Genomic DNA, 26,929 nt, shown 5'->3' with positions numbered 1-26,929 from the left:
TTCTGACTTGTGACTTTACTTGGACTTTTACACCAGTGACTTGAGACTCGACTCTGACTTGCCTGACATTACTTGAGACTTGACTTGAGACTTGAGGATAAAGACTTGAGACTTACTTGAGACTTGACTTGAGACTTGAGGATAAAGACTTGAGACTTACTTGAGACTTGCAAAACAATGACTTGGTCCCACCTCTGTTAAAAGGACGCCTTTCATATAGTGTAACTTGTTTTGACCAGCCACTTGTCTCCGATGATATAACCCTTGCATGTATACACAAAATGCACTTTTTGAGATTTGATAATAGTGATGCTTAAAGTTGGTCGTGGGAAATAGTCCTTTAAAAAACAAAAACAAACCAAATCTCAAAAATGTGATGGAAAAATACTGAAATATTTTTATAACTTAGTCCAATCCATGACATGATTTGTTCTGCTGATCTATTTATCTAACTTTTCATCCAATGTTATAATTTTTGTGAATTTCTTTTTCATATTCACCCAGGTCAGTGACAGACCCCAGAGACGGAAAGCGAGTTGCTCTCAAAAAGATGCCTAATGTCTTCCAAAACCTTGTTTCTTGTAAGAGGGTATTTCGTGAGCTGAAGATGCTGTGCTTCTTCAAACATGAGAATGTAAGTACATGACAATGTCACAATGGAGCTTATAGTTTCCTCTAGAAAGGAAAAAGAAATGTGTTTGCCTGCATGATTGCATTCAGCCTGAAAACAGACCACAGCTTTACCTCTGTTCTCAGGTGCTCTCTGCGCTGGATATACTACAACCTCCACACATTGACTACTTTGAAGAAATGTATCCTTTACTATTGATTTATTCAAAGATTATAACAAGATGCAGGGCCTACAGGAATTACATTTTAAAATCAGGTGTATGAAATTGCAGAGAATTGCATAAGAAATTTTCTTTAGGTCACATTGGGGGTGGCTGTAGCTCAGGTAGGGCAGGTCACTTACTAACCGGAAGGTTGGTGGTTCGATCCCTGTCTGCCTGCCAAATTATTTTGGGCAAGATACTAACCCCAAATTGCTCTGTGATGCACCCATAAGAGTATGAATGCGTGTGAGTGTTAGAAAGCACTTGCAGAAAAAGAGCAAAGAAAAAAATGTAAATGGGTGAATGAGACAAGTTGTGAAAAGTTATAAAAAGCACTTTGATTGCTCATAGTAGAGAAGTGCTCTATAAGAACCAGTCCATTTACCATTAAATAAAACAAAGTATGACTGAGGGTGTATTGAGTGCTGGCCTGATAGATAGCATCATGCCTAAACTGGAAACCTGGACCCTCCATGGCCGATTGCCAAGACTACGTGAGATAACCTCTGTAGGTCTAGTAGAAGGTGTGAATGTAGCACAATCCCTACTGCAACCATCACTGAATCAGCTGATCTACACCACAGCTGCAGTGATCACTGAGCTGCTTGGCTATAAAATGAACAGTTACAAGGAGCATTACTCTCTGTGGAGAAGGTGACTAGAAGCCAAGAATAAGGTCGCACAGGGCCTGTAAAGAAAGGGGTGCCTAAGAAGTACAGCAAGCTGTCTTGGAAACTGCCAAGTAGAGGTATACCAGAGAAACAGAAGGCAGGAGAATAAACCAGCTGTACTGTACTGAGCCATCCAAGTGGCAGTGTAACAATGTAAGAACAGGTCCACCAAGAGTGGAGACGGAGCAAGACTGGAAGAGCATATGGGAGAAGGATGCAACCCATAACAATAAGGCTCAGTTGATAGTGAATGTTAAAGCCGACCACAGCAATCTCCCTGAACAGGGTCTGGTAGTCATCACAGGAAAGGGTCTCCAGTATGTAGATATGAACAGCACCTGGTCCTGACATGATTCATACCTACTGGCTGAAGAGGCTGACTGCACTCCATGAGCATCTGACAGCACTAATGGACCAGCTGCTAGTAGATGAGATATGTGGATTGGCTAACTGAAGCCCAGTCAGTCCTGATCCCCACAGTTGGATATTTTACAAGAAAGCCTATGACTCAACGCCCGACAAATGAATCACGGAACTATATAAAATCAACAGGGCCATAAGAGCCTTCGTCAGGAATTCAATGGGGATGTGGAAAACACTAGAGGCCAACTTCAAGCCAGTGGCACAAGTCAACATTAAGTGCGGGATTTACAAAGGAGATGCTCTGTCCCTATTGCTGTTCTGCATAGGCTTGAAGCCTCTCAGTGAGATCACTGACAAGACTGGCTATGGATACCAACTACACAATCCACCAGTCACCAGGTACCTCCGCTGCATGGATGACATCAACCTTTATGCCAGGTATGGACAGACAAACTGGTGATGGTTAACTAACCAGATATAGTAGTGGTGGAAAAGCAGAAGAAGATGGCCATAGTGATAGATGTAGCTATACCGAATAATGGTAACATCAGGAACAGGGAACACGAGAAGCTCAAAGTACTAAAGGTTGAGGGAAGGACTTGAGAAGATGTGAAGGAAACAGTGGTCCCAGTGGTAACTGGAGCACTCATTGCAGTGACCCCCACACTGGGCGGGAGGCTCCAGCAAATCACAGGAACAACATCCATGATCTCTGTCTACAATAGCGCAGTCTTAGGAACAGCAAGGAACTGTAGAGGACTCTGAAGCTCCCAGGCCTCTGGTAGAAGACCTGAGTTTGAAGGATAATGACCGTCCAGAGGGCGAGAGGGGAATCACAATCACAGTGGTCACTGAGATGCCAAGTAACGACTCTCAGCCTTCGAAAGCCGCTTGAAGAGGTATACCAGAGAGATAAAATCAGCTGTACTCCCCTAAACCATCCAAGGTGCATTCTCAGTGGCAGGGGGAAAGCCCGACCAAGTCTGGAAAAGCAGCAATACTGGAAGAGCATATGAGAGGAGGATGCAATCCATAACAGCAATGCTCAGTGGCTAGTGGAGCTAAGAGCAGACAGCAGCAGTGGAAGAGCATATTAACTCGAAGGGTGGTGGTTCGATTCCCATCTGCTCCAGTCTGCCTGCCAAATTATTTTGGGCAAGATACTAACCGCAAGTTGCTCTCATAGGAGTATGAAAGTGTTTGAATGTTAGAAAGCACTTACAGAAAAAGAGCAAAGAAAAATCATGGCGAGTCGGACTGACATGATTGGTGCCTACAGGCTAAAGAAGCTAACTGTACACCATAAGCTGTTAACAGCACAAATGAACCAGCTGCTAATAATGGCACACACTCAGAATGGCTAATTGAAGGTCTGACAGTCCTGAATCTGCGTACTAGCATCTTGTACCATGCTGTTATGTGCTGGAAAATCTCTTTGCTCTGCCTGCACCTAGTGTCTTGCCTGGTGTGGTAGAGCACCAACACTGTGGATCTTGTGCTCAGAGCTTATTCCTGTTCTGCCATTATTAGTGCCTCTGTGCTGTCTTTCAGTCCAGCTTTGTCAAGGCATTGATGTTACTTGATATCAGCCACTTTTTCTATTTTACAGTGGTACATGCTGTGCTTGCCTGTCCTTCTTTGATGGTCCCACTTCTTGCTCCTCTTCTTTTTCGGGTTTCTGTTGTCTCATGAGCAGTTTTGCCCATCTTCCTGACTCATGGATCTTTGTTGTTTCATCCTGGATAGTGGTTCTGACATTCACTAAACCTCAGCCTCCTTCCTTACGCTTAGCATATAGTCTCAGGGTGCTGGACTTGGGGTAAAATGCTCCATGCATGGTAAGGAGCTTTCTTTTGCCTTTGCCCTTGGCTTCTATCTCTTTCTTTGGCTAGCTTATTTTCCTAATTGGGGTATCTGATCAAAGGCAGGATCTTGTTCTTGCCATTCTGCTGACTCCTCAGGACTTGTCTTACTTTCTGCAGGTACTTGGTGGTTGCAGATTTTGTAGCGGCCTCTTCATGGCTCCCATTTGCCTGTGGGATTAGGTACTTGTAGCTGTCCTTGATGTCTGCAATGTTGCCTCCTGGTAGTACAATCCCCTCAGTTTTGACTACTATCCCTTTCTTTGTTACATTTTGTTTCACTGACTACACTTCTCCAGTCCTAATGACACTGGAATTTCGTTGCTGCAGATCCTAGTGGTATGGATCAGTGAATCGATATCTTGTTCACTCCTGGCATGCAGCTTGAGGTCATCCATGTGGAGCAGGTGGCTCATGATTGCTCAATTTCTTAATCAGTATCCATAGTCAGTCTTGTCAAATATCGCACTGAGGGGTTTCAGGCGTATGTAGAACAGCAGTGGTGACAGATCATCTCTTGTGCTATTGTGTTGTTTGCCACTTCTTGATGAACGTTCTTAGGGTTTTGTTGATCTTATATATTTCTAGGCATTCTGGGATCCATGTGTAGGGCATTGAATCATAGGCTTTCTTGTAATGAGTCCAGGAGGTGCACAGATTGTTCAGTCTAGTCTTACAATCTTGAGTGACTGCTCCATCTACCAGTAGCTGTTGTTTTACCCCTCTGATGTTCCTGCCAGTTCCATTCTGTGCCCCACTCATGTATTGAACTATGTGCCTGTTCATCTTAGCCGCTATGATGCCTGACAGTTACTTCCATGTTGTACCAAGGCAGGTTATTGGCTGATAGTTGTACTAGACCGGTGCCTTCTGGGGATGCTTGGGCATCAGGATTGTCCAGGCTTCAGTTAGCCATTCTGAGTGCATTTCGCCCATTTGCAGCTGCTTAATTTATGTTGCCAGACGCTCAGAGGCCCTTTCTATGACGTCTGCCACTGTTACTGGATGTTGTTCATTGGGGGGGTGCTGTAGTCTACTCTTGGCTCCACCAGCCTCTGAGCATTGTTGATATGGGTTACGTCTTTCTCCCACATGCATTTTCAGAGTTACTGTCTCCAGCCTCAGTGGGGCTGTTCTCATATTGTTACCCTGCTACTGAGAATACACCTTGGATGGAGTGGAGTTATACCAGCTGTACTCCATGGAGTGGAGTACAGCTGGTTTATTCTCCTGGCTTCTAGCTCTCTGGTAAGCCACTTCAAATGCACCTTGAAGAGATAGTATACCTTGCCAGCAGCAGGCCAAAGCCCGTGAGTCTTTGTTTGGCAGGTTCTAAGGCCTGAGTTATGGGCAGCTTGCAGTACTTCTTAAGCATCCCTTTCTTCATAATAATTTTTTGCATCTTATTTATATTTAAACCAGTGTCTGACCCTGTATGTGTGGGGCCATTTACATGTTCCCTAACGTTAAAAGACTCTGTAAAGGTGTGTTACAGGATACGTCATCATCAATCAACTTGTACGTTTGAAATTAGGAGGAGACACAATTCCTAGGAGGCTTGCACCAGGAAAGGTATCCAGCGTAAAAATCTACTAAATCAAAATACCTGTGGTAACCCCCTTTAATTTTTTTTATTTTTTATTTTTATTTTATTTTTTTTTTGTGGTGATTCTGAAATTCATGGGAATTCTTTTTTGCCCATCTGCCCAAGATGGAAATATGGTAAGGCCTTAAGGCTACGCAGAAAACAAAAGTGTGAATTAAGTATAATGAATTTTAACAAGTTTTGGTAACTGCAGGTATTTACACTCTGCAATGATCTGTTGTGTAATGCTTTTTCATTCCAAATACCCATATTTTATGTGAAAGAAGATGCCAGTTTACATTTTCATTTCTAGAATGCTGCTAGTGATTAACATAAGATAACTGGAAAGGTAAGAAAACAATGCAGTGATGCTGATTCCTAAACTCTATCTTAGAAAATAAAGCACATCTTTATTATAACTATACTGTCTTTCTCAGGTTCTCATTGAGATTTACTGTTTATGTTCTTGCACATATTTGTTTTTCTTTTAACCTTAATTCCTCTTGATCAGCTATGTAGTAACTGAACTGATGCAAAGTGACCTCCATAAGATCATTGTATCACCGCAGCCTCTGAGCTCAGACCATGCCAAAGTTTTTCTTTATCAGATTCTGCGAGGTAGGTCTTCTTTTCTTTCAGATATCTCTATGGTTACATTTATCCAAGTTCAGCCCATAGACTGGTCTCAAGCGTTGGTACTGATGAAGTTATACAGATTATACTCAAGGTTGAACAATAATACAGGACTCTTCAGAATTCTGCATCTCTTGACAACAACAGATTTGAAAACTAAATTAGTAATGAAATGTGACTAATTCAATGACCTTCAGTTTTAATTTAAGATTTTTATATGGGAAATCTTTATATTGTATTTTTAACGGAGTCTAGTCATGAATGGAAACAGTTTGGCCTTGTTATTTCATGAAATATAGAGGTGCTCTCTATTTCACTTGGTGATAAATTTGTGAGTAGGATTTGTTGGTAGAGATTTTTGGAGTTTGAGGATTGGGTTTACACTAGGAAATGCCATAATAAAAGGAAAACCTTTACACCCTAAAGAGTTTAAGGCACTCAAATCACATAGGGGTGGGTTTACCTTTTTTTTTTTTTTTTTTTTTTTTTTTTTTTTTTTTTAAATAGCTTTTTTGGGTCTCATAGCTTAAGAATGAGTACTGGGGATATTCACATTAATATTTCACAGTTGAGGAAAAAAGTACATTTACCATCTGTTTAAAAACTGCAATAAAAGCTACAAACCTATTTCCAAAAAAGTTGAGATGTTGTGTAAAATGCAATGACTTACAAACCTTATAAATTTATATTGTATTCACAATGGAACACGGAAAATATCACATGCAAAACTGTAGAAAATGTACAATTTTAACAAAAAATATTAGCTCATTTTAAATTTGACAGTTGTGGTCAAATGTTTACATGCACTCATGAGGATGGAGAATTCTGATATTGATTTCTGTAAACATCTTTTGTGTTTTTTGCAGGGTGAAGTGAATATACACTATACATCTTTTTTTAATTTAAAAAAAAAAAGAAATCTGGGTGCACAAATTTGACTTTATTTTTGATTTTCTCTAATCCACATACAATATAGAGGAACAAGTTGGTATGCCTTGACTGTTCAAGTTAAGACTTTTTAGAACCTTCAGTGGAACGTATTAAAATGTTTGAGTGTATGTATATATTTGAGCATGCACGTATATACTTCACAGTATCTTTCCTGTTCTGAGAACTGTGCTCTTCTGGACAGATGTCTCAGGTGTTGTTTCTGAGATCTGAAAAATATGACCTAGAGCCACTCATCCAACTTGGGTGTCACTACACCGAGTGCTCAGATTACCACAGGGAGAGCTATTCACTTCACCTTCCACATCTTCTCAGCCCTTGGTACTTCTTGAGCTTCTCGTGTTCCTTTTTCCTGATGTTGCTATCACTCAGCGTAGCTATATCTATCACTATGGCTGTATTAATCTGCTTGTACACCGCTAGAGTGTCTGGTTACCCATCACCAGTTTGTCTCTCTGTACCTGGAAGTCCCTAAGGATCTTAGCTTATTCCTATGCTGCCATTATTAGTGCCTCTCTGCTGTCTTTCAGACCAGCTTTTTCATCCAGGAATCTGATATGCCCGTGGTACATTAGCAGCCTAGTACTAGTGTACCTCCATGATGATTTTTCCTCTTTTGCCTCTTTATGGCTCCCATTTGCCTGTGGGATTAGGTACTTGTAGCTGTCCTTGATGTCTGCAATGTTGCCTCCTGGTAGTACAATTCTCTCTGTAACAAATAAGGGGATAGTTGTCAGAACTGACTACACTTTTCCCAGTCCTAACGGCATTAGAATTTCATTGCTGTAGATCCTACTGGTATGAATCAGTGTATCTATAGGGGTGTCCAAATTCATAGGCTGCATCCTCCTGAGGACCCGGTCGTCCTCCAAAGGCCGGCTAGGCTGTGAAATTGGACGGTCTAGCCTTCAGTTTTGCATCACCAGCTGTCTCGGTGGAGTTTAATAAACTTGGCTTTCTGCTCCTTTCTGTCTATAATATAACAGGACACTGGCATAAATTCTCGATCATCTCACACTTCTATTTAATCAGTTCTGTTTGGCGTTTATTTAGCTGTGTGAAAACTATAACTTTAATCTCAGCCAAACCGATTTACTCATGAACAAATAAAACACTGAAAAAGCCAAATAATAACACTGTTAAGTTATCTAAGTGACTTATGTATCATGTTTAACCTGAGTAGCGAAAGGTGGGTTGTGCGGGGAGTTTGCTGTTATCGTCCCGGCTAGCTATCGAGCTGCTGGGTAACAGACGTCTCCGAAAATGTCAGAGCACTTTTGCAAATATGTGATGTCTTGATAAACCCAGCAGATATTTGAAGTTGCACAGCCACATTCTTGCCTGAAATATCATAAAAGTTTAATTTGTGACCCAGAAAGAGTAATATTAAAACTTGGTAGCAACTGCCATTGTTAGAAACTGGAATTTCTATGAATTCTGGGATATGGTGGGCCACAAAGGATACACCCGCGTTTGTCGGGTGCATTCGGAGGAGTCTACAAATTTGGACAGCCTTGGCGCGTCACGGTGAGGTAATCGGTCTACAAATGCGGCCTCAGGAGGATGCAGCAGATGAATTTGGACACCCCCTTTGTCTTGCTTACTCCTGGGATGCAGCTTGATGTCATTCATTTGGAGCAGTTGGCTGATGATTGCTCAGTTCCGAAGTCAGTGTCTGTAGCTTGTAGGTCTTGTAAATGATCTCACTAAGGGGTCTTGCCTATGTAGAACAGCAGTTGGGACAGATCTCTCCTTGGTAGCTCCTACACGTGATGTTGACATGTTCCGTGGGTTGGCCTCTAGTGTTGTTTGCCACATCCCCATTGAATTCCTGATATTGTATAGTTCTAGGCATTCCAGGATCCATGTGTGGGGCATCGAGTCATAACACCTTTCTGCAGCTCCAATAGTTTTGCTAACTTTCCTCTGCACTACATTGATCTTCGCCCCTAGTCTCCTTCTCCATAGGGGATGGTGATCCTGTTGGCTGTTCATCTTATAGCCAAACAAAAAAGTGATCACTGTTGTCGTGATGTAGATCTGCTGATTCGTTTTGGTAATGGCCATTTTAGGGATTTTCTGTAATGCTGCATTCTTCTAGTAGACCTTCAGAGGGTATTTCATATAATCTTGGTAATTGGCCAAGGGTTAGGTTTTCCAGGTTCGCCATGATCCTATCTCTCAGGTCAGCTGCTCTCGCACTCAATGCACCTTCAGTCATTTTTTGGGGGCTTGGTATGTAATTTTGGGTCGGGGTGATGATGATAGGGAGGAGGCCCTGGGGTAGACCTAGGACACGCTGGAGAGGTTATATCTCTCGGGCTGGCCTGGGAACGCCTTGGTGTTCCCCCGCATAAGCTAGAGGAGGTAGCTGGGGAGAGGGAGGTCTGGGCTTCTCTGCTTAGGCTGCTGCCCCCGCGACCTGGCCCCGGATTAAGTGGAAGAAGATGGATGGATGGGTGATGATGATAGCAGTTGCATCTTCCGAATATGAGCAGTTTTTCTCTGGGAAGACAACACTAGATGCAGAACTGTGTCTAAGATTACATGCTTATGATCAGTAGGGCTGGGTAACGTCACTGATTTCTAGAATCGATTCAGATTCACAAGGTCCCGAATCGATTCGATCCACGATTCGGTTTGATTCGATTTTAATCTGGGAAATTTTGTCTCAGTCAGAAATATTATAATTTTGATCACATATCAGTACATTTCCATATTTTTATATCTATAAAAAGAAAGCTGACACTTGCAAGACTTTATCAAAAGTGTAAGCATCACAGCCGATGCCTTTGTGTCAAAGTAACTGAGTAACACAGAAAAACATGAAGGCGACTTTTATAGCAGATAACCTTAAAAATGTTCTGCAGTAGATCAAAAATGAAAGAAAGTCATTAATCAAAATATGAACATTACCTGATGCTGCTGAAGTGAAGCAGAGCAAAGTTACAGAGGTTTTATTAGAGACGCAGCTAAGCGTTTTGCAATTTTGCATAATTTTAAAAAGTTTAAATTTGTTCAGTAGCCTATTGAACGGCAGAAATTAGGCTTTCTTTTCAGAAGTAAGTAAAAGGGAAAAGAAACAACAGTTGACTTGCGCGTAATAAGCAAGCGAATGATGCAGAAAAAATATTTTTGGATGGGAACCTGTTCTTGAAGTACAGAGAGAGAGAGAGACCGCGAGCTCTGCATGAAGTGTGATTTTTATCGTGGTGGAAGCAAAACAGCAAACTAAGAGGGCATTCATGACTATGTTTATGTGATGCAAAATGTGAAGTGTAGTTTGGATCTTCTCTTGTTGCTGGTTCAGTCAATATTGTTTGGAGAGAGATAAAAACCTGCAGCTTCTGAATCTAGTGCAAAGGGGGCGTAAACACAAAGTGCCGACCTGCTGACGGATCAGAATCAGTGAGCTGTCGGCTTTCAGCCCTTTGTGTTTACGTCTTTGTGCAGACTCTGTGTACCTGCGCTCATTTATTGTTTTAGCTGTTTGGTGGTTGTTGAAATTTTGTGAGGTTTAACCTGAGATTCTGGTGTTTCGGGCAAAATAAATTTATATTTATCGATCGATCGATCGATTCAGGATTTTAATGAATCTATTTCACGTTATGCAAGCTAGAATCGATTTTAATCGATAATCAAAACCCACCCCTAGTGATCAGTAGTAGATTAGACAAAGTTTTTAGATAAACCGAGAGTAAAAACTAAATCCGGTGTGTGGCCACCATTATGTGTGGGCCGGTAACATGTTACACTAAATTAAATGCCTTTGCAATGTTAAGAAATTCTGTCACAGTGCAGTTAGAGGGATCATCAATATGTAAATTAAAGTCACCCACCAAATTGATTTTATCTAAATTAACAGTAACAGATGAGAGGAGATTAGGGAATCATTAATTCAAGAAATTATTGCAGGATTTGGAGGTCGATAAATTACAATATAGCAACCTGGATATTCACATCGAATTTTATAAGATAGTAATTCAAAGGAATTAAAATAACCAGGATTAAACTGCACACAATATAGATAATTCTTATAATTATCTAAATGGTGTTAATTTGGTGGACAAAGTTTTGAGGGGTAACAGGCAACAGTTGCCTGGTTTGAAAATGTCTAATTTTTAAGGGATGACAAAATTGTAGGAATGATTTGTTAGATAAGGATGTACTGTTAAAGGGGGTAATAATTGCAGGAGAGACAGGCTTAAGAGGAAGAGGCTTACAGCGCATAGTAACTAGATTACTGAGTCTGGTTGTACAAATACTGGCAAAGACTTTTTTAAATTTATGCGTTATAATCAATGGAATTGGTAAAGATGAATACTTTAGAACTGAGAAAACAGGTGAAGTAGCGGTATAATAGTGGTTATGCAGTTTAGTAGTGAAATGCTTGTTTAGTAGTGATGGCAAGAAAATATCAGTTCTAGTGACGGAGTCGCAGATAGCGAGATTTTCCCTCATGCTTTAGGGGTCCTACATGAGTGAAGGATTAATTCAGTACTTGAACCTCAGTGGTTCTGGATGAAGGTGATCTTGTTTAAAAAGTCAATGTGTAGCTGACCCAGACTGTTGAACTTTATGTCACCATAACAGGGGGGCAGCAGCGGACCACAGTTAATGGATTGCTTTCTGGTGTTCTGCAGACTTTCCACAAGGTACATAAAGTCTTGTTTGAGGGTCTCTGACTGACGTAGTGCTGACATTGAAGAGACGCTGTGGTGAGTTTCAACGGCTGAAGAGAGGTCTGAGTAATATTCTTCATACCGGCTCTTAGGATAGCAAAAGATATGGTCGCCAAGTGTTGAACCATAAAGGTGCCAACAATGATCACTTTAGGTAGACACGGCCTTGAGGAGGTGGTGATGGGTAGCTTGGGGGCATGACCACATGTGGGCTCTGAGATGCGGCTGTGGGGGCAGCAGGAGCAGCATCAGCAGCACCTGGCAGTGAAAAACGCTGATGCCTGAATTCTAGAAGAGGGAGACATCTAGGTGTCTGCGCTGGAGCCAGGCAGCCTGGAGGAGTAGTGGCAAGGAAACCCAGGGCACTGCCGGGTCCTGCACATTTTCCAGCGGGTAAAATTTGTTCACCAGCTGACACTCAGGGCAGGACACACCATCGGCACACGTCCCCCCCTGGCCAATAAAATTGGAGCACTAGTCACCTCAGTTTTTCCATATCTCATATGCCCCACCTTGGAGTTCTGAGCTGGCTTTTTGACACCAGCAACTGGGTGTGTTCTTCTTCTGTGTGAGTGTCACAACTCACTTGATACATTTAGTCTCTAATAAACACAAAATGCAAGTAGATCAGTGTTATGTCAGGGTCATGTTCTTGACAGTTTTCATCATTTGGTCATTGGCTGACCAGAGTGTCATCACAATATTGCTCTAGTAGAAAATCTCTCTTGGAGTGAACTATTGGAGCCAGTGGGGCCTCCTGAGAAGCCCCCGCTGTCTCATCGTCCCCAGAGTCGGCAACGTACACCTAGCATCACCACTGAGCGCATTGCAGACACTACACACCCCTATCAGTGGTGAACGTATCTCCACACACTGCCCCAACAGATTATTAAACCCTGGCCAATCGGTCTTCCCAGTTAAGGGATGCGTTAGGCGAGAGCTAATCCCGACTTTGACTCTGTTATATTTTAGTTGTAGCGGCACTGTCCGTTCTGGACCGGGGAAAGGTGTTTGAGGGTTAGCAATATAGAACACCTGTACCACCTCTTAGCAAGCATACTGACGCAAGTGTCTCGGCTGCCTCCGCCAACAACTGTGCCAGCAGCTGGGTTGGCTGCAGATACTTTGGCTCTACCATGCCTGGTTGGGTATGGCACCACTATAAAAAGGAGTGGAGGCACACGTACATGTACGAATATATATGTACAGTTGGTGAAAAAGTGTTTGCCCCCTTCCTGATATCCTAGGGTTTTGCATATTTGTCACACTTACATGTTTCAGATCATCAAACAAATGTTAATATTAGACAAACATAACCCAGGGTAATACAAAATGCAGTTTTTAAATGATGATTTCATTGATTAAGGGAGAAAAGTTATTCAAACCTACTTGGTCCTGTTTTAAAAAAAAAAAAAATTGCCCCTCTTGTTAAATCATTAAATAACTGTTATTAACTACTGTGACACAGGACCCACATACAGACACTTCTGGGTTGTGCTTATAATTGTGCTTTATTCAAAACAATGTCTCTTCTCCTGCGGTTTCTGGCACCAGCCTCAGGCGCTGTCATTCCGTCGCTCCCAGTGTGTGTGTCCTCTTCTCCTCACTGCCAAAGACATAAGACAGGTCTCCCTCGTTAAACAGTCCTGTGCACCTGTTCCCTCCCCGCCTCCGTGCCGCCCTGTGAGCTCACTGCGTCACCCCTTCTCTGCAGCAGGCCAAAGACCACACCCCCACCACACCACATTTTGGAAAGCTGAGCTCAGCTTCACAAAGCACACTCAGGTGTGATTGAATGAAGAATGAAGAAATCACTTATATAGAACGTGTCTGACAAAGTGAAGAAGGCTAAAACATTTCAAAAAGTGTTTTAGCCTTCGTTAGACCATTGTGCCATGATCTAACGAAACACCTGAGGTACAAAGTTACTGACGTCTGGAAAGGGTTACAAAGCCATTTCTAAGGCTATGGGACTCCAGTATGCCGTAGTAAGGGCCATTATACCAAATGGAGAAAACTTGGAATGGTGGCAAAGCTTTCCAGGAGTTACTGGCCTACCAAAATTAGTCCAAGAGCACATTGACGAGGTCCAGGCCACAACAACTGAGATTCTTTTTTTTTTTTTTTTTTTGTATTTAATTATTTTTTATTGAACAACACTAAAAAAAAACGCAGGCTTTACATGTCTCAACTAAGGTCAGAGTTCATGATTCAGGATTTTGACACAGCATTTTAGAAAAAGAACTTCATAGCAACAGTAAAATGTGTTGGTCATAGTATAATGGCCTGGGGCTGTTTTGCTGCCTTAGTACCTGGAAAACCTGCTGCAGTAAATAAACCATGAATTCTGCTGCGTACCAAAACAAACTGAAGGAGAATGTCCAGCTATCTATTCTTGACCTCAGGCTGAAGTGGACTTGGGTTATGCAGTGGGACAATGATCCAGAACACATCAGCAAGTTGACCTCCGAATAGCTTAAGAAAAACAAAATGAAGGGCGGCCTAGTCAAAGTCTTGACCTGAATCTGATTGAAATGCTGAGGAATGACCTTAAAAAGGCACTTCATGCTTGAATACCCCCCAGTGTGGCTCAGTTACAACAATTCTGCAAAGATGAGTGGGCCAAAATTCCTCCACAGCACTGTAAAAGACTCATTGTCACTTATTGCCTTTTTCATGGAACACAAAATCGGTTCACAATTTAAAGGTGTTCTGCAGCAGTGGAGGTTGATCAAACCTTGAAAGCTGGTGCTACTAATTCGTACATGTTTTCCAGCTTTTTTAGATAACGTGCAACCCCCTCTGTCTGCTTAAAAGCAGTGTTAGAACACACTGTGGTACCATACCGTTGTGACCATCATTTGAGCAGTATTGTACTTCAGAAAGTAGTGTGTTGCTACAAAAATGTTGCGAAAAAGGCAATTGACAATGGAAGAGAGACAGAACATCATAACAGTTAAAAATGTAGGTCTTTCCTACACAGAAAGTGCACAGAAAGTCAAGGCGTCAGTAAGTACAGTTTCCTTCAAAAGGCACTCGGAAGCTGGGGCAATTCTGACAGGAAGAGGTCTGGCAACCCCAAAGCCACAACTGAATCACAGGACAAGTTTCTGAGAGTTAACAGCTTGCATGACTGGTGGCTCATAGGACAACAGCTTCAAGCACAGCTTAATAGTGGTCGTAGTAAACAAGTCTGTTTCAACCATGAAGAGAAGACTTCGAGCTGCAGGTTTGACAGGACGAGTTGAGGCAAGAAAGCTGTTGCTAAGATGTCAGAATAAGACAAAGAGGCTTGCCTGGGCCATGAAACACCGCCATTACTGATTACTGAAGAATGAAAGAAGGTATTGATGAATCAAAACTTTTTAAATGCATGATCTTTGCACATCATTGAGTAGGCAAAAGGATGGTTCCACAGTGTGTAGCATCAACTGTCAAACATGGAGGGGGAAGGTGTGGTGATCTGGCGCTGTTTTGCTGAATCCAGGGTCGGTGACCTGTACAGAGTGAGAGGCACCCTGAAACAAAACGGCTACCACAGCATTTTGCAGCCCCCAAAGGTGGCTAATTAGATGAGTCAAAAGTTTAGAACACATTTTGGTCTATAAATTCATTCTTTTTTTTGACTCCAACTGCTATTTGTACTATGCTTTTATTTCAGAGTGCAATGACACATTAAGTGTCATAATTTTCAATAAAAAAAAAATAGAAAAATTGTGGGGTTCTAAAACTTTGGCAGGTTTTGTCTGGCTACTTTTTTTTATTTTTATTTTTTTTAGCTTTTTTTTATTTTGGGTGTTGTTTATAGTAAAGTGAAATCTAACCTTTCTATTCTTGAGGCTAATAAATGGCTTGCACCTTGGAGGTGAACCCTCTGCATTTACTTTCATGCAGTCTTCTCTTTACAGTAGACTTGGATACTCCTATCTCGTTTAGTGTTGTTCACTTTTTTGGCTGTTGTAAAGGGGTGTCTCTTCACCATGGAAATGATTCTGTGATCATCCATCACTGTTGTCTTCCGTGGACGTCCGATACTTTTTGCTTGCTGAGTTCACCAGTGCTTTCTTTGGTTTTCAGGATGTACCAATCTATAGATTTTGTCACTCGTAATATTGTAGCAATTTTTTAATGTTTTTTTTTTTTTTCTTTCCTCTTTGCACCTTAAAGGACGGCTTGTTTCAAATGCATGGAGAGTTCATTTGACCACATGTTGTCTGTTCACAGCAAATCATCCAAAAATCATCCAATTTCAATATGGATGCCCTCAAATGAAAGCTCAGAGGCTACACATTATGTCCACATCTATCATATACCTATATTTGAAATATATTTCAATAAACTGGTTAAAAACAAAGTTTGTGTCAGTGTCCAAATATATGGACCTAACTGTGTGTGTGCACGCGTATGTGTGTATAAAATTGCTTTTGACTTTGTGTGGATTAGAGAAGAGAAAAAAAAACACAGATCAATTCACACCCCACCCCAAGTCAAGTAAAAATGTTTGCTATGTACACATTCCACCCTTAAAAATAAACAGTTCACTGGAGTCATCAAAATGAGTTTATGTGGCTCAGGACATGGAGCAAGTCATCTACTCGGAAGGTTGTTGGTTTGATCCCTGGCTGGTCCAATCTGCGTGCCAAATATCCTTGGGCAAGATGCAAACTTACTCTTTGATGCATCCACTAGAGTGTGAATGTTAGATTTAAAAAAACAAAACAAAAAAAAAAACACTTAAGCATATAAAAAAAGTTTTGAGTGCTCACATAAAGTACTATAGAAGGACCAGTCCACATGTACACTTTTGACCACAATTATATGTTGCTTAAAACCTGTATATCTTTCAGGTTTTTAGATGCTTCCCATCTCATAGGCACTAATGCCATCAGAGATGTAGACTGTGAACTGAGGAGTGATTTTTTTTTTTTCTTCTTCTGTGTGTTAAAAGCCGGTCAGCCTCTTCCTTCTTTAGTCTGGAGTGTGTGCATATTCTCCAAAAAGCATCCAGTATCGGTGTTTAGCCATGTCCCTTAAGCACATATTTCTTTACTTCTCAGAAGCTCTGCTAGTCTTTCATGTTACTAGTTGACCTAATTAATTGTAAAATTTTTCTCAAGCTTTTTTTTTAGTATCAGATACTTTTCCAGCTTTTTGTTCCTTACTGTTGCAGCTTTTGAGGGAAGTTGCTGCCATCAAATTCAAAATTTGGTAATATTTTCATAAAATTGTGCATGTATGTCTTTTTAAATATTTGCTGTTCTATTGTGAATAAAATGTGTTTCCAAGTTGCAAATAATTGCATCTTTTACTTTTTAAATAGTTTTGACATAACTCAAATAAGACATCGCCTAGCATTTTGAAATTGATACCATAGGTACATCTCCAAAAAGTCGCAGATGAGTTTGAATCTCAGATGACAAAACTTGTGAATTTGATAGCTTAAGAAGCCTTTTCACATTTATAACATAGGTCAATCTACTAGGAGCCTGAAAGCTTTCAGTATTTTTGCAATTTTGTTTATTTAACTCCCAGTCCAAGTGTCACAATCTAAAGCCAAGACGTTGCTTTGTCTTAATGATTTTTCTGTAAGCAACGTTGAGCATTGATATTATCGATATCAGAAGGAATTCTGCCTGGCAATTATAAAATATAGGTAATATAAAGGTTTTTCATATGCTATAATGAATTAAAAAACAAATAAACATCTATCCCACATTGTTATATTTCTCTTAAAACTTTAACAAGTTTTTCAGAACAATAATCACCATCCTTTGGGTGGTGCTCGCACTTGGTGTTGGCTCTTTCTCTGATAGAGTATCACTTCTTGTTCCTGTTCCAGTGCACAGTGGTATTTTCGTTTATATTACTCTTTTGATTCATTCTCTAATTGTTTTCACAGTATTTACTCACTATGTCTTTAAGGATTGCTTAGCTTAGCTTAGCTTGCAGTGGACTCGTTAGCAGCATGGCCTCTTCACCTGTCCCTCCTACACTTTCCTTCTCATTGTGTCAGATGTTTAGTTACTATTCAGTCTCCTTTGGTAATAACGATCCTTGTAATAAATATAGCCTTTTTGCAGCTCTGGAGGCCAGGATCACTGAATTGGAGACCCAGCTTCACAACCTTGAAAAACAAATAGCTAGCCAGGGCCCTGTAGTCGGTTCAGCCGAAGGTAGTGTAGGCCCCGTTAGCTCTCCCCTGGCAGATTATTCCAAGCAGCCGGGAAAACGGGTTATCTGGGTGACATCAGTGTATAATTGATGTTCCCCACTCAATGACACACACAATTGTCTTCCAGCGTCCAGAGAAGGCAACAGTGAAGGAAATTTAAAACTGCTGGCTAAGGGTAAATGTAAATTCCATAAAATTATACTTCATGTCGACAATAACACCCAGTTACATCAATCGGAGGTCACTAAAATTAATATTGAGTCCATGTGTAACTTTGCAAAACAATGTCGAACTATTAATTTTTTGTGGTTCCCTCCCCAATTGGAATTACATGTTTAGCACGTTCGTCTTAAACTGACGGCTGCCTGAGAGGTGTCCAAAAAAGACGTAGGCTTTATAGATAATTGGATAACCTTTTAGGGGAAACCTAGTTTTATTAGGAGAGAAGACATTCATCCCACTTTGGACGGAACAGCTCTCATTTCTAAAAATCTGGCCATATTTGAGCCAAACATTCCTTTAACATTAACTACTTCATAACTTCTTCACAAATAAAATTTTAACCAATAAAAAAAATTACTCATAACCATTTTACAGACGTACAACTGCTTTGATATTTATTTAGACTCTTTTTCTCCAATTGATATTTCAATTCAATCTTTAACTTCAGCAATTATTTCCTCCAAACCATAAAGGTGTCTTTTACACCTCATTCTTACAAGACTGCTCAAAATCAAAATCGATGTTTAAATCTTAAATATGATCAACCTATCTCTATTAATCGGCTATTTACCACAGGCCTTAACGCTGGCAGTGGTTAACCATTACTTAAAAAGCCATTACTTAACAAAGCTGTCTTGGCTCCAACCTTCTTTTTTATCTGAGAAATTCTTGAAAGCGTAGTGGTAAAACAGATAATTGATATTCTGCAGAGCAATGGCTAATTAGTAGAGTTTCAATCAAGTTGCAAAGCTCATCAAAGTATACAAAGGTTTTGTGAAGGTTATCAATTATCTTTTATATCCTCTGACAGTGGACTTATCTCTGTGCTTGTTCTGCTAGACCTCTGTGTTTGATACTGTTTACAACAGTATTTTATTACAGCAATTAGAGCATGCTATAGATATTAAAGGTGCTACACTGCAGTGCTTTGAATCATATCTATCTAATAGACTCAAATTTGTTTATGTAAATGAAAAGTTCTCTTCACACACTCAGGTTAATTACGGAGTTCTACAGGGTTCTGTGCTAGGACCAATTCTGTTTCCTTTGGGCTGTATCATGATGCTTACTCTGGATGGCATTACAATGGCCTCCAGTAACACTGTCAGGAATCTTGGAGTAATTTTTGACCAGGATATGCTCCTCAATGCGCATATTCAGCAGATATGTAGGACTGCTTTCTTCCATTTGCGGAATATCTTTAAAATTAGAAACATCATATCATAGAGTGGTGCGGAAAGGCTTGTTCATTCATTTATTACTTCTAGGCTTGACTACTGTACTTCATTATTATTGGGATGTCCTAAAAAATCCCTGCCTTAAATTAATTGGCAATTAAATGCTGCAGCAAGAGTACTGACAGGGACTAGAAAGAGAGAGCATATCTCTAGTATATTGGCATCTCTTCATTGGCTCTCTGTTAAATCCGAAATCTAATTTAAAATCCTGTTCCTCACATACAGGGTCTTAAACAGTCAGGCCACATCTTATCTTAACAACCCTATAGTACCATATGGTACCTATTAGAGCACTTCCCTCTCCGACTGCGGCCTTACTTGTTGTTCCTAGAGTATTTAAAAGTAGAATGGGAGCCAGAGCCTTCAGTTTTCAGGCCCCTCTTCTGTGGAACCAGCTTCCAGTTTGGATTCAGAAGACAGGCACCCTCTCTACTAATAAGATTAGGCTTAAAACTTTCTTTTTTGCTAAATCATATAGTTAGGGGCTGGAACAGGTAACCCTGAGTCTTCCCTTAATTATGCTGCAATAGGTGTAGGCTGCTGGGGGATTTCCATAATCCACTGAGTGTTTCTTCTTCAGTCACCTTTTTCACTCACTATGTGTTTATAGCTCTTTGCATTTTATCATTAGTTATTATTAATATCTGGCTCTCTTCCACATCATGTCTTTTATCCTGTCTTCATCCGCTCACCCCCAACTGGTTAGGGTTTAGGGTGGCTTCAGCAGATGGCAGCTCCTCCCTGAGCCTGCTTCTGCTGGAGGTTTCTTCCTGTTAAAAGTGGGTTTTTCCTTCCCACTGTCACCAAAGTGCTTGCTTATAGGGAGTCATTGTTGGGGATTTCTCTGTTTTCTTTGTATTATTGTAGGGTATTTAACTTAACTTAATATAAAGTGCCTTGAGGCAACTGTTGTTGTGATTTGGTGTTATATTAAAAAAAAATGAATTTAACTGAACTGAAAACAATACTTCATACTTTCCAGTTCTGTTTCTGTATATGCCGTCCTGCACTATAGGTCATTTTGGTCTGACTTTTGTGTAAATTCCCACAAATAAGGAAATCCACCCACAAGATAACACAGAATCATTCTTACCCTTTCAGCATGTATCACCATGGCATCTTGTCCCACGGTTCATCCAGCTAAGAACTTTACAGCCCAATTTCAGTGACTCCTCTTCATACCTAGGAACTTTCAGAGAATCATTCTCACCATCCTTCGATCTGTCGTATCTATTCTTCGGAACTGTTTGCTTCACTCTATTCAGTTGTACAGCGAGTTCAGCCTCTCACTATAGCCTTGAAATTTCAAACTTCACGCCCAGAATATCACCCACAAGCAACAGTTCCCAGTCTACTCCTGCTCACTCCAAAACTATCCTTCAGGACTGAAGTGAGTCCCCCAAAACTCCAGTCCTCAGATCTGGATTCAGAAGTTAAGTCACTGTTCCCCCACAGTCAGGTGTTCCAAAAATAATTATACATCAAAAAATTCGATTGGACCATATCATGGGTACATTTGTATTTTTACCTTTGTGGAACTGTAAATGAGGCAATGTGGCAATGTCCACATTTTAGACTTTTTTGAATGCAGGATATATTTTTAAATCCAATTTAACAGGAGGCAAGTATAAGCAGAATCTAATAATAATGACAATAATGAGAATAACAATAATAATGATAATAATCATCAAAAAATCATATCAGTTGAATTATACTTATCTAATTAACATACTCAGAACAAAGTCAGCATTACTTTTGCTCTTTCACAGTGATAATGTTCGAGAGGATGATGAGCATGCCTTTGCCACTGACTAAGGCAAATCTAGGTTCAAACTTTCATCTATTAGCTCATCTCCCAATCATAATGTAATTCATGCAGTGCCTTATCACCATATCAGTGCCTTAACTCTTTTCACATTTGCAAACCTCAATTCAATTGGATAAATATTGCAATGTTACCTTCAAAAGCAACCTAATTAGCTGGATAACCCCAGGTTGCTCTCCGATGCATGCATTGGAGTATAAATTTGTGTGAGTGCTTTGATACTTTCTGCTTGCAATTTCTTCTTTGCTTTAAGCAAGGGCCAGTGTCCCGCAGGTTTTAGATGCGTCCTTGATCCAACACAGCTGATTTAAATGGCTAAATTACCTCTTCAGCGTGTCTTGAAGTTCTCAAGATGTAATGAACTAATCCTTTGTTTCATTTGTGTTGGCCCAGGGTGATATCTAAAACCTGTAGGACACCGGCCCTTGAGGCCTGGAGTTGGACACCCCTGACATATACCATACCATAGCACCTTTATTTATAAAGCACTTTAAAATAAAGCCAGGCTTCACAAAGTGTACATATACAAGAAGCATAAACAGAAAATAATATCAAACATGTTAAAAATAGAGAATTGGAAAAATAGGAAAAAAATTGATTCAACCTTTTAAAAAGTACCAAAGGCTTAAGCAAATAAATATGTTTTAAGAAGAGTTTTAAACTCCCCACAAAAATAGGAAAGTCAAGTGTTTCTGTGTGTGTGTGCTTCTACGGTTAAGGGGACACCTTCTCAGATGATAAAACATAGGTATGATCCTTCATGTCTTGAATCTGAAGGTGTAGGCACAAGTTAAAATTTGCCTCCATGCACGTGAATGCTTACAATTTCGTTTCTCTTTGGCTCTTGGCATGATACACGTGTGGTCAGTCTTTAGCCACATAAAACATGATGGAATAACAAAATCCATCTCAACCACTATATTCAAGATGGCAGGCCAACATGGCTGAAAGATCATTATACATTAAAATATACTGTATGTATGATTACAGTATTCTTTTTTTCTATTAAACTAAATAAAACTTTTGCTAGGTTTAAATATACTAAACTAATTTAAGGGAAGAAAACCCCAGCTGATTCTGAGGCAGCCAGTTAGGAATTGATTGATTTTTTTACATGAAACTGTTGTGGTAACAATTTTGATATTTTAACACTGTATAATTTTTTTAAATATCAAACATCCTTATTTGTAAATGAGCAGATACCTGTGAATTTCTGTGTAAGAACATGTAGCTCAGCTTGTTTGCACAAGTGATATCATGATTCATGAATTTGTCTGTTTCTACTCCACCATCACCAGGACTTAAGTACCTTCACTCTGCTGGAATTCTACATCGAGACATCAAACCTGGCAACCTCCTAGTCAACAGCAACTGTGTGCTCAAGGTGTGTGGGACAGGCAAGCATTAATCCTAACCCTATCTCTATGGCAAGGATTCTTTATGTGAGTTGTATGACAGGCATGTGACAGATAAAGAAATAAAAACTATGAATATTTATTGACAGTATAGATGATGATGTTTGTAGAGGAATGAAAGAAAAAATCCAAAAAACTGATCACAGTTGATGGTAAAAATAAAATGGTAAATGGCCTGTATTTGTATAGCGCTTTACTAGTCCCTAAGGACCCCAAAGTGCTTTACACATCCATTCATCCACCCATTCACACACTGGTGATGGCAAGCTACATTGTAGCCACAGCCACCCTGGGGCAAACTGACAGAGGCGAGGCTGCCGAACACTGGCGCCACCGGGCCCTCTGACCACCACCAGTAGGCAACGGGTGAAGTGTCTTGCCCAAGGACACAATGACCGAGACTGCCCAAGCCAGGGCTCGAACCGGCAACCTTCCGATTACAAGGCGAATTCCCAACTCTTGAGCCACGATCGCCCAGTTGATGCCTAAAAGAACAGACCAGAGGGAAAAACAAAGTAGAACTTGGACCACACAGCTCTTTCCTGATGCAAGAACCACAGGATCTTCCAGCCCACTTACAGCAAGTATCTAGACTTTGGGAAGAAGCCAGAGTACGCGGAGGGAAGCAGACACCATAAAGATGATGAATTCGAACGCAGCACCTTCTTGCTGTGAGGCAGTAATGCTGCCTCCTCATATTCTATTCTTTTTCAGTTGTCTCTTCATAGACAACCTTGTCTACCTCAAATAAGGATAGTTTAATTCAAGCTCCAACAGATCTTCTTCACAATGACCTATTATACGAAACCCTGGTTTTATCAAAGACCATGACCCGGTTGCCACAGAGATGCCACCTTAAGTTCCTGTTCCTGTTCACCACTAGGAGAACAGAAACTTAAGGTATCAAAATTACATGCAGTCCATAAAGTTGGACAGTTCTATCTGCTACCCAAACATTCTCTGTTTCATTTTTTCTCCTTTATCTTCACTCTTCCTGAAGTGACTTTTTAGGAATCCTAAAAGGTTGATTCTGTTCATCTGGATGTAGCATTTTCAGTGGGAGAAATGTTTCGTCACTGACCTGTAGTCAGCTGAGACTTCTTAAGTCTCAGCTGACTACAGGTTTCCCCAATCTTATAAACAGTATATTTGCACAGTGATTGAAACTAGCCCACTAAATGAACAATGGGCTGTGAAGTCAGTTCCTTGATCATTAATATCCAAGTTGTCATGACCATTGTTCAACAACCACTGATCAAAGCCCATATCAAAGACCACTGATCATGGCTTTTAAACCTCAAAACACGCTGCGCTAAAAATTGGTCCACCCCAAGGATCGGGTCCCCTGACACAGAGTAATATAGAGTATGCTGTGAAGTGCCAGGAGGTTTGCCATGATGTATATCGGGGAAACCAAACAACCTCTGGCGAAGCGGATGGCACAACACAGAAGAAGTAACTCATCAGGCAAGGACTCGGCAGTCTATTTACACTTACAGGCCAGTGGACACTCTTTCAGTGATGAGGATGTACAGCGTTCCTCCCTGGACAGGTAGGAACGCTGGATTGAGTGGGGAGTCAAGGATGCCATTTACATGAAAAAGGAAAGACCATCTTTGAATCAAGGAGGGAGCCTAAGGGTACATCTTTCACCATCTTACAATGCTGTAATTGCAGCCAATCCCCATCATGACAATTTGCAAATTAATGATCAAGGAACTGACCTCACAGCCCATTGCTCATCAGTGGGCTAGTTTCAGTTTTGTGCAAAGGTAGTGTCTATAAATTTGGGGAAACTGCAGTCAGCTGAGACTGAAGAAGTTACTTGTGACGAAACGTTCTCCCAAATGCTACGTCCAGATGAACAGAATCAACCTTTTGGGATTTACTTACCTGGTTGAGTGAGCATGCATCAAAACACTTTTCAGGAATGCTAACTCACTGCAAGTCATTGCAGTCTCCAGAGGTTGTTTAAAAAGTTTAAGATTAGGGCTTTGATTTGTGAGCAGTGAAAACCTTTCCAGCTCTTACTGCAAAAGTTGCCAGCACCATCATTTCTTTTCTTCCTCATTAGCTCTTCTTTTCTCCATTTATACTTGCAGCAAGATGCCAGTTTCATTTTCCTCTGTCCGTCAAATGGCAGTGACTCTTTTTTCTCTGTAGTTCTTTTTTTTTAACGTTTTTGGGTTCCCTTTTCTGGCACTGGGAAGTTTAGATTTTCTCTGTCCCACTTACTAATTTTGTTGGTTTACAGTTCCTGGCACTGAGTTGCCAGATACACGTTTCTTTGCCAGAAGACATCTCTTCGAATAAGAGATGTGTTATTCCTGGCTTCAACCTAGTGTACTTTTTCCAAAGTTTCCATGTTTCTATTTCATTTCTCACATCTATCGCTACCAGTGAATTAAAATGTGTATGGCAAAGGTCCTGTCCACCATCTTCACTCAGTCATTGTTAATTATTTAGAGTGGAACTTAGTTAGGGGTTTCTAACATGTTAGAGTTTATTCACAGTCAATTCAGTTTACAAAGATACAAGTTAATTGAGAGTATTTGAAGAAACTGCATGTGCTTTTCAGGGTAGAAAAAAGTATGATTTCAAACCTCAAAAGTAATCTTCTGTCATTATTTATTTGGGACCAAATAAGAAAAGTTAACCATTAATATACACACATAGACTATGAAATTATATGTTTATGCATGAGAAACAAAACATCAGTGAAACTCTACTACAGTCATGGCCAAAAGTTTTGAGAATGACACAAATATTTGTTTTCACAAAGTTTGCTGCTTCAGTGTTTTTAGATCTTTGTGTCAGTTGTATCTGTGATGTACTTAAGTATAATTACAAACACTTCATAAGTTTCAAAGGCTTTTATTGACAATTACATCAAGTTCGTACAAAGAGTCAATATTTGCAGTGTTAGCTCTTATTTTCCAGACCTCTGCAATTCACCTTTGTATGCTATCAATCAACTTCTGGGCCAAATCCTGACTGATGCCAACTCATTCTTTCATAATCAATGCTTGGAGTTTGTCAGAATAAGTGGGTTTTTGTTTGTCCACCCGACTCTTGAGGATTGACCACAAACTCTCAATTGGATTGAGGTCTGTGGAGTTTCCTGGCCATGGACCCAACATTTCAATATTTTGTTCTCCAAGCCACTTAGTTATCACTTTGGCCTTATGGCACTGTGCTCCATCAGGCTGGAAAAGGCATTGTTCTCCACCAAATTGTTCTTGGATGGTTGGAAGAAGTTGCTGTTGGAGGATGTTTTGGTACCATTCTTTATTCATGGCTGTGTTTTTTGGCAAAATTGTGAGTGAGCCCACTCCCTTGGATGAGAAGCAGCCCCACAGATGAATGTGTGCTTCACTGTTGGCATGAGACAAGACTGATGGTAGCACTCACCTTTTCTTCTGCGGACAATCCTTCTTCTTGATGCCCCAAACAATTGGAAAGAGGCTTTGTCAAAGAAAATGACTTTACCCCAGTCCTCAGCAGTCCACTTGCTGTATTTTTTGCAGAATATCAGTCTGTCCCTGATGGGGTTTTTTTTTTTTTGTTTTTTTTTAGAGAAGTGGCTTCTTTACTGCCCTTCTTGACACCAAGCCATCTTCCAAAGGTCTTCACCTCATTGTGCGTGCAGATGCACTCACACCTGCCTGCTGCCATTCCTGAGCAAGCTCTGCACTGGTGAGCTTGCTGATTTAAGTGCAATCTTAATAGCAACAACGTCCTTGCATGTGAGCCCTTTTTATGTAACATAATGATGGCTGCACGTTTCTTTGCAGGTAACCATGGTTAAGAGGAAGGACAATGATTTCAAGCATCACCCTCCTTTTAACACATCCAGTCAGCTGTTCTAACTCAACCAGCATGACATAATGATCATAATGATTTCCAGCCTTGTGCTCATCAACTTTCTTATTTGAGTTAACAAGAAGATTATTGAAATGATCTCAGTAGGTCCTTTTGTGGCAGCGATGCAATGCAGTTGAAATGGGTTTTGGGCGATTAAGTTCATTTTCGTGGCAAAGAAGGACTTTGCTTCATAAAAACTGAAGCAGCAAACTTTGTGAAAACCATTATTTGTGTTATTCTCAAATCTTTTGGCCATGACTGTACATGCTGGAGCACAGTGGGTGAGGGAGGCAGAGAGGAGACAAGAAATCTTGGCAAGATTGATGGGTTTCAGAAGAAAGATGAATAAAAAGAAATCAGAAGATAAAAAGAGCTGCAGTAATCTCTGAATGGCTGTCTTTCAGATCTGTGATTTTGGCCTGGCCCGAGTGGAGGAGTCGGATGAATCAAGACACATGACTCAGGAAGTGGTGACACAGTACTACCGAGCTCCAGAAATCCTCATGGGGAGCCGCCACTACTCCAACTCAATTGATATCTGGTCTGTAGGCTGCATCTTTGCTGAGTTGCTAGGGCGACGCATCCTCTTCCAAGCCCAAAGTCCTATTCAGCAGGT

General features: G+C 40.6%; 1 protein-coding gene across 1 annotated transcript in view; it reads left to right on the top strand.

Moving 5' to 3' along the window:
- Positions 1 to 26,929, top strand: part of nlk2 (nemo-like kinase, type 2) — a 46,856-nt gene that overhangs the window by 12,500 nt on the left and 7,427 nt on the right. The window contains exons 2-6 of the mRNA XM_005749367.1: positions 505 to 634; positions 757 to 812; positions 5,826 to 5,932; positions 22,333 to 22,418; positions 26,718 to 26,927. Coding sequence (XP_005749424.1) covers positions 505 to 634; positions 757 to 812; positions 5,826 to 5,932; positions 22,333 to 22,418; positions 26,718 to 26,927 — 589 coding nt within the window. The remainder of the gene's footprint in view (positions 1 to 504; positions 635 to 756; positions 813 to 5,825; positions 5,933 to 22,332; positions 22,419 to 26,717; positions 26,928 to 26,929) is intronic.

The sequence above is a fragment of the Pundamilia nyererei genome, unplaced genomic scaffold, assembly GCF_000239375.1.
Source record: "Pundamilia nyererei isolate P.nyererei 1_Seehausen unplaced genomic scaffold, PunNye1.0 scaffold00243, whole genome shotgun sequence".
Lineage (NCBI taxonomy): Eukaryota > Metazoa > Chordata > Actinopteri > Cichliformes > Cichlidae > Pundamilia > Pundamilia nyererei.
This window is presented reverse-complemented; position numbering and strand designations above follow the sequence as displayed.